This window comes from Leptopilina boulardi, unplaced genomic scaffold (assembly GCF_019393585.1).
Source record: "Leptopilina boulardi isolate dan_hultmark-lab unplaced genomic scaffold, ZJU_Lbou_2.1 LbouV2_183, whole genome shotgun sequence".
In the NCBI taxonomy this organism is placed as follows: Eukaryota; Metazoa; Arthropoda; class Insecta; order Hymenoptera; family Figitidae; genus Leptopilina; species Leptopilina boulardi.
The window spans coordinates 207,512-216,696 of NW_026137733.1; the positions used below are offsets into that span (position 1 = coordinate 207,512).

General features: G+C 30.7%; 1 protein-coding gene across 1 annotated transcript; it reads right to left on the reverse strand.

Moving 5' to 3' along the window:
* Positions 1 to 4,655: 4,655 nt before the first annotated feature.
* Positions 4,656 to 5,876, reverse strand: LOC127277840 (uncharacterized). Its single transcript, XM_051299231.1, has one exon. It carries the CDS (start codon positions 5,874 to 5,876, stop codon positions 4,656 to 4,658), a length of 1,221 nt encoding a protein of 406 aa, XP_051155188.1.
* Between the last annotated feature and the right edge of the window lie 3,309 nt (positions 5,877 to 9,185).

Here is a 9,185-nt window from a genome sequence, read left to right on the forward strand (position 1 = left end):
CGGGCAATGTCCGAGAATGCCCGGGCATTGTCGACAATGCCCAAAATCAGTGGGCATTGTCGACATTGCCCTGTTTTTTTCGGTCAATGTCGAAAATTATTTATAAAATTCTGTTTTCTGGGCAATGTCGACAATGCCCAGTCCATTTTGGGCAATGTTGAAATGCATAAAATTTTTTAATAAAAAATAATTTGTAATATAAGTAAATATTTCATCACTTGTTAAAACTGAATAATTGAATAATATAATCAATTTAACGCTGTTTACTAAATTTATTTTTATTTGTGCAGTCAATTCAATGGATTTATTTGCAATCATTTTGTGTGCCCCAAAAGGAGGACTTTTCGTCATTTTACGATATCAAACATAAGTATAGACTTCATTGTGATACTCGGCTGTAATTCTTAATTTTTAATATTTAATGTACTAAAATAATGTTTTATAATTGTAAAAAAAAAAGTTTTAATAAATTTTGTACTTAATTATCAATTAATTTTATTATTTCTACAAAAATATTAATTAAGGTGAGAAAAATTTATTTGATCAACGCTTTGTTAGTACAACAAATTATTTTGCTGTCAAAAAAACGGACAGACAATTGTGCTTACATGTCTTGTGAGGAATATGAAAGTTACATTAAAAAAGTGGACCAATTAAAGTTATGCGAAAAAAAGGATTCGAGGAGTTACAGATTTTTAAAAAAATACGACACAATTTCCGTGAACGGAAACAAGAAATTAATTAGACCTATTAACAGTGACAGTGAAAATAAATATTTCGGGCATTATTTTCTAATAACATGTTACTTATTTATAATAAACAACATTGCCCAAAAATTAGTGGGCAATGTCGAAAATGCCCGGGCATTGTCAACAATGACCGGGCATTGTTAACCTTTTGTAAACGTTTTTAAAAATAAGTGGGCAATGTCGACAATGCCCACTGATTTTGGGCATTGTCGACAATGACCGGGCATTCTCGGACATTGCCCGCCTCCCGCACATTGCCCGTAACATATGTATATATATAATGTGAATACGAATGTAATCACTGGGGAAGTTCATGACAAACTGAGTACTTACCGGAAGAATCATCGCTAATAGAGATGACAGATTCAGGAACATTATAGAGAATTGTTGAAACATCACTAACTGAACTGTTTCCACTCATGGTTGTAGAAAAACTGATCCTAAAAGGCTTTAGGACAATGCATGTGGATCCTGAGATCATCATGCAAAAATTTGATGAAAACAGCATTTTGAGTGTTTAAAGGAAACACATCTATGCAGCTGGACAAATCGTGACATTATTATAATAACAACTTACCTCATTGGCACATATCCTTATCTTCAACATCACTCACAGATTGGTAAAGCACATCTGCACTCTACAAACTCTCCTGTCAGCAAATTTCTGTTTTAATTTTTGAAAATTATATTACTTCACAAGGCAATGTAATATTAGAAAATTCAAGTAACAAATATTTTATTTCAAAGTCCATCGAGGACGATGCACAATCTAAGGGGGGAGGACTGTTACATCCCGACATATATAATTTTCCATCTTAATTATAAATCTACTGTTACATGAATTTTCTAATAGCCCCTTTTCGTAGGCAATACCGATTGCATTTAAGATCCACGTATATTAAGTAGTTAATTATTTGAATGAAAGGTGTATACATATATATATGAGTATATATGAATGTACACTTATAAAATATAACATTCATATACCTAATTATTTAAATATTTTAAATTATCAACTGGTTCTTTTAACGAAATGTTACCATCTCATTCATTATCTTGAGAGATGATAAATAATCGACATAACTATTATCATAGTGAAGTCGGTATGACAGATAATAAAGTAAAAGAATTCATAATGAAATAATGATGCATCTTAAAGAACACGTGTGCAATGCATATGTATGACCACATATACATATAGAACTAAAATATATGCATGTAATTATTCTTAAAAACAAACAGAAACACTGAATAAATGCATAAATTGCTTAAATAATTATGGATTAACAATCTAATATCAATGATCAATGTCGATATCAAATAGACTGAATGTCGCTCAATTAATATGAAATAAAAGACACATATGATTCCTAGAAAATTCGTACGTGCTCTTAAACGTTTTAGCTAAAAACGTGCTCTTAAACGTTTTAGCAAAAATCGTGCTCTTTTTCTAAATCATCCCCAACAAAGTAATGAATTGACTAGTATATAAACCCATTGCAAATTAAGAGAAGATGTCAAAAGTTCCGGTGTAATCTCCGTGGTTAATATCATTGTTGAGCGACCCTTCAGTTTATTTCGTGAAAGTTAATCTATTATTTCCTGTAACAAGGTGCAAGTTTTTGTGTTTCACTTAGAACGAATTCTTTCCTGAAAAGGTGCAAGAGAAGCAATATTAATATTTAGAACATAGTTCTTTCCTGAAAAGGTGCAAATTAAATTGTTTTTCATTTAGAATAGTTTCTTTCTTGAAAAGGTGCAAGAAACTACAATTTAACATTTAGAATAGATAAATTCATTGATTTAACTGTCGTAATCTTACAATAAAATAAAGCAGATTCTTGACTATAATTCAAAAATTGCTTCTCTTTCACATTCAGAATAGACTTCCTTCTTATGCAGGTGTAAGTGACGTAATACAACGAATTGTAACACGAAATAGTATGCTTTATTATCAAAAACATTAAAGTTGTGTCACACAAGTGTGAACCGACAAGCTGTATCTTCATTCACTTAAAACAAATTCCGAGCTCTTGTATAACAACTCAGCGACTTCATTGAAATACGAATCTTCCTCGTAAAAGTGAGTAATCATATATGTAACCTATTTTATTAAATCATAATTATAATAAACTATTATAAAAGGGAATATTTGTCTTTTATTAACGCAAGACCCATAGTCTTTACGAAGTGACAACGATCCTACAAAATAAAAATATCAGGTTTTACCATCCTGATTAATCAGCACAACCCTCCCAAGTAAATAAATTAATTATTTGTTTAAAAACCAAGCCTTAGCTCGGGATGTAACAACGTCATCGCGGCTTGACTGTTGAATTGGAGAAAACTGGCATCAATTCCTTTACTCTTCAGAGAAGGCCGGAAATGAAGATACCGGATGATTTTGTTAAACCAGAAGGTCATGGTAATCTGAAAAACGCTAATTTCGCTTCTCTGGAAATCTCTATAGAGGAGACTTGTCACGAAATCCCAGAAAAACCGACGTGTGATGATGAAGAGAAAATGCTAAAGAAAATTTTGAGTACTTTGGAGAAGATAAACGAGTTGATTATGGAGATTAATAGTCAAAATTCTGAAGAGGAGTCTGATTCGGATTCAGGGTCAAGCAAAAGCTTGGTAACCAGCAGTGATGATGGTATCGTTGAACCTATGCAAGTATCTGAGGGGAACAAAGAGGAGGGGCGCGAACTAAGCAGTGAGGAAGCCATCATTGCTGTAGCTCGAGATATCGAGGAGCGTGAACGCAAAGAGGTGGAGAACGGGGAAGGCATCGATGCTGCTATTCAGAATGTGGAGCCAGGCAAAGAAGTAGAGAATGCAGATGAACAAATGATAATCGATATTGAAAGTGTTGATGAAAGTGATAAAAAAATTAAAAACTTAAAAAGTTTTTTATATTGTTTTTTTTATAAATTTTCATCTTATACATGAATAATATTTCTAGTAGTATTGAAGTAGTGATGTAAAATACATTTAAAAAAAATAAATAAACTGTTTAGACGGAAAAAATTTCATTACCCTTTATTGTATAAAAGTTAATTAATTAAAATTTTTGCTTTTAAATTAAAAGAATAATTATAAAATTTAGAATTAAATTTTTTAAAATTTAAATTAAAAATTTACATGTTTTATTAACCAATTTAAATTTTTTTTAGTTTTAACATTTTAAACAATAAATTTAATTTAATAGTTTATTAATTAATTATATAAATTTAAAAAATATTTTTCAAAAACAATTTGTTTATTAAATAAAGTTTAGTTTTAACTTTTTTAAAAAAACTATTTTTTTAAAAAATTTATTTTTTTTAATTAATAATTTTTTTAATTATATACATTAATTGAATATAAACATAAAAAAAAAATATTTGAAACTATTTTTTTTATAAAATTCAAAAATAAATTTAAACAAATATTTATTTTTGCATTTTTAATAAACATTTTATTTTATTGCATTTTAAACATTTTATAATTAATTATAATAACAAAATTAATTATTATTTTATGATTATATTTATTTTATAACTAGAACTATACACGGAGAAAAAAGTGTACCAAAAATAAAGGTATACTCTTTGGTTGGATACTAATACACTGTGGCAGACGATGGTTTCATAACTCACACCAAGAAGACTATGCTCACATGGTAGTGTGAGTGCCATCGTTGTAAATACGGCACTCACTCACTGCTTATACGCGGATACCTAGTTCTCACCGTATACTATACATAACTAACCTACACCAAATTCTTTACAAGGCTGAGTTATACAGAACGTTAATCTGCTGATTAAATTCTTTTTTGCTCACTTTGTTCTTTAATCAGGCACTACTGAGAATTGCAAATAAAAATGTGTTTTATAAAATTGTAATTTTTTTCTTTTTTAAAACTTAAACAATTTTTCTTACAATACCACTTAGTGGTTTATATTCAACGATGCGATCATGCAAAATCAAACAATATGCTGAAGTGTTGGCCTCAAAATTTCCTCTAGATTCAAATTCCAAACGGATATCAACTGGTCCACTTTTCAGTGCCTCATTTTGTTTGGAACAATCAATTACAATTAAAGGAGCATATGCCAAAAATTCTTTTTTCGTTAAAAGCGGCTGAGATTCCTTACCATAATAAATAGATTGAAAATTAACATACATTTCATACAAAGTAGAATATTGATTTCTATCAATATTAAGATTCATATTACCATATGGATAGCTTTGCGAATTTAAAAATAATTTTACTTCAGATATATTACAATGATCAAAATGACTTGAATTTCTAGTAGTATTGTTTTTTCTTCCTGTTTGAAATCCTAATACAATAAATCTAGGCTTTTCCAATTGCGTTGACGTTTTTACATTCCAAATATGCTTTTGAGTTAAGGGTAATAAAGGATATTCATATAATTCCCAAGTTCGGAAACTAATTGGAATCGATGGATCCTTTTCTATATACTTTAACAATTTAAATTTTCGAGCGTCTGACAATTTTATATACGGTAATAACCATTCGACTTTTTCAATTACTATTCTAAACTCTTCAAGGGGGACAATTTGGAGAACAGCATTTAAATCTGTCCTCGATCTTGTGAAAATGAGCTCATGTTTTGCGTTTACAATTACTTTTTGATAATCCTCTGAAAAACCAAAAATCATATTTAACGGTATGCAAACATCAAAATAACCCTGCTCATTAGTAAATATTGCATCATCGATAAATTCCAACCAACCAACATTTTCGAGAAATTTACTTTGAGTAACATCAAAAGAAACATAATTTTTCATTAAACTTGTAAGAGCTACATTTTTATTTTTATCAATTTCAACACCGTTAAGCTCATATTTTGCTTCTTTGAATAAATGACAAACGCCATTAGAAACTAGATTGGTGCGTGCTAGAGGAGCTCCGTTGGCATCTACAAGTCTTCCACTGATATGAATTGAACTTTTACTCGGAAGTAGACAGTGGTCTTGATTTTGTACAGTGATTCGAATTTCATCACTGTTATTATAGGTTGATGAAGTATACGGCTGCTGCGCATGCACTTCATAATGCGCAATAGCCTCGTCAAAAACAATTGGTTGTTCAATATTTAACAGTTCCTCGTCCATGACAAAAAATAATAATACTTCGATACACAAATACACAAACACAAGTGCAAAACAATTTAAATCTTTTTAGCCTCCTTTTTTTACAATTTTTAGGCCTAGATTTTTCAGGAGCTGCAGATTTTGAGGTGTTAATCTCTTCACAATTTTTCGTCGACTGAACTGTTTTTGACATGTCGGTTTAGTTTTATAACCGTAACCAATCTTGTTTTTATTATTAAAAACAATACCCATTATCCTTGAGACTTGATGTGTAATCTGATAGTTATAGTTTCTCCTCGAAAATTGACTATATTTCCGTCTTGATCAACAATTCGCACTTGAATATAATCTATTGTCTTGACGGAGACTGGCAGATAAATGACGTTATTTGAGACCTCCACTATTTTATATCCTGGTGGTACAACAGAAAAAAATTCATGAATTGTGTGTACTTTTTTACCATTAATGTATGCCCCTGTAGTTATGTTACACTCTACTCTTAATGCATTTATTCTAGTAATTGACACTGGTTGATCAGATTCATGGTATTGTTGAGATTTTAATTTTCGTGGAGAAAATCCTAGCAAACTTCCAATAGAGTCTACAGGTTCAAAATCAATTTCTTGATCGCAATAAATTGTACATTTTAAAGTATTATTATTAGGTTTAATTTTGAAATTAATCCCTTTGTTTTTTAAAATAAAATGCAAAACTTGGTCAATATCATTAATTTCGTAACTTCCTGTTGGTATAATAATTTCTTCATTTCCCACGTAAAATTTATTTTTTCCTACATCCACATTGGGAATAGAATGAAACGATAAAAATTCAACAAGACCAAGAGTATAATTTTTAAAAGGAGACAACTCGATTGGTGGAAAGTATTGAGACTCTAACATGGAAGAATTTCCAGACAGCGTTAAAATAATCGACTCGTTCATGGTAGTTTCAAATAATTAACTGACTCTTAAAATATAAATATCATTTATTTATATGAACAGAATACACGTCTGATATGTGCAATTGATTACATAAAAATTTTAGACATAAATGTCCACAGACAAACGTGTCAAAATTTTGATAATTTTTATAATTATACATTACGTAATCTACATCAAAATAACGAATAAGGTCTAAAGGTAGTCTAAGATTACCAAAACTATCGAAATAAATAATTTTATTTTTATTTTTTTTATAGGCGCACCAGTGTGTTCCTGGGCCATCTTTGTCATCTAAATTTATTATTCCCGATTCATTCCTTCTAGGACCAGTTAATGGCAGTTCATTGCGCATAAACACTCCTCGAAAATGCGGAATTTTCAATTGTTTTGCAAACTTAAATATATCTACATCAGTTAAAGCACGGTGAGGAAGCTTTATTTTAAGTTTTTTCGAGCTTTTTTTTTAGTCCTCGCCCTTGAGTGTATGGTTTTAAATGAAGTCCTACTCCTTCCTTGTAAGGTTTTAAATAAAGTCCTTTGCCCAGAGCAATTGCTTCCATTGACTCATTATGACGTTTCTTTTCTTCAAGTTGACATTTGCCGCGCTTGCGTCATTCACTGCTTTTGCGATACCAGCAGCCCCTCCTGCAAGTGCACCTGTAGCACTTAGGCCCGCGAAAAGGGGAATAAGAAACGGTAAAACTCCCCCCACTTTACTTGAAACGGGTAGAACGCGTGGCTTCTTCACTTTTCCCTTACCACCAGCTTTTTTTACAGCTACGCGTGCGCCAAGTAGAGCAGATTTAATTACAGCATTTATATTATTTTCATTTGAATGCATATTTTTTTTAGCTGCCGATACAATATTTTTTAAAGTAGTAGATGGTCTTTTTTTACTTTTATTTAGACCCATACCTAATTTAGACTTTACTTTCATAGTGTTTGCTATTGCGTAAGCAGCAAGTTTTTCGCCGGCACCAGCGTCTGATGCGAGAACACGATTCCAAGCTTTTTCAGCGAGTACTTTATCAGCTTCGTTTCTAGCTTCGATATTTTCTCTATTTTTAGAATAAGCAATATCGTGTTCTTTACACGCAGAGTCTAGAGGATTAATTCCTTGGTCTCCACGGGCAAGTCTTTTAGCTAATTTTGTTCCTGGACCACAATATTGATACCCAGGAATATGTAACTCTACTGGTAAATTATTTATAAATTTGTTAATAAAACCTCTTCCACGTCTTAACCCTTTCACAATTCGCTTGCAACTGACTTGTTTCTTATCTGAATGCACAATCATATTCTTAAGACAGTTAAAAGTAGACTAATTAAATTTTCTATATAAGTGACATATTTATAGATTTTTATTTAGTTTGAATTAACATGGAGTTTGAAACACAACCTGTAAAATTACCGGTCATTAATTTTGATACGGTTATACAAAAAAGTGACGAAAAAAACCGTCATGGTAATTTATTACCAAGTAGTGTGCGAGCAATATTTTGCGGTCCTTCTAATTGTGGAAAAACAAATGCTTTACTTGCACTTTTAATTCATCCAAATGGACTAAGATTTGAAAATCTTTATGTTTTTTCAAAATCTTTAAATCAACCAAAATATAAATTTTTAGAAAATGTTTTACAACCAATAGATGGCGTTGAATATTTTCCATTTAATGAGCATGCAAATGTTGTGGATCCCAATAAAGCACGACCTAACTCAATATTTATATTCGATGATGTCGCGTGTGAAAAGCAGGATAACATTAAAGCGTACTTTGCTATGGGTCGACACAAGGCGGTTGACTGTTTTTACTTGTGCCAGACGTATGCTCGCATTCCAAAGCATTTGATTCGAGATAATGTAAATCTATTAGTCTTATTTAGGCAAGATGAAATGAACCTTAGACATATATATGATGATCATGTAAATACGGATATGCCATTTACGAAATTTAAAGAAATTTGTAATTCCTGTTGGAAAAATAATCATGATTTTTTAGTAATTGATAAAGACTGTGAAATTAATCACGGTAGATATAGAAAGTGTTTTGATTGTTTTATAAAATTAGAGGACTAATATAATTAAATGGCAGTATCTTTTTATACTTTGAAAGAACAACATGCCTTCTTCACAGTTAAAAAATTTGCAAAAACAAAAAAATATTCTGGGTGAAATTGCTAAAGCAAGTGAAGCAATTCGACGAAAACATCGATTAATAAAGTTAGGCAAAGAAGAAATTGAACAATCTTTAAATACTACTTTTAAACCAATAGTCACTCCAATTCAAAAATTAGCTGAAGAATTTCAAATCGTTAAACATATTCATCCACAGAAAATAGAAATTAAAAATGAACAAGATATTAAACAAGAGGATATTATGGATCCTGGT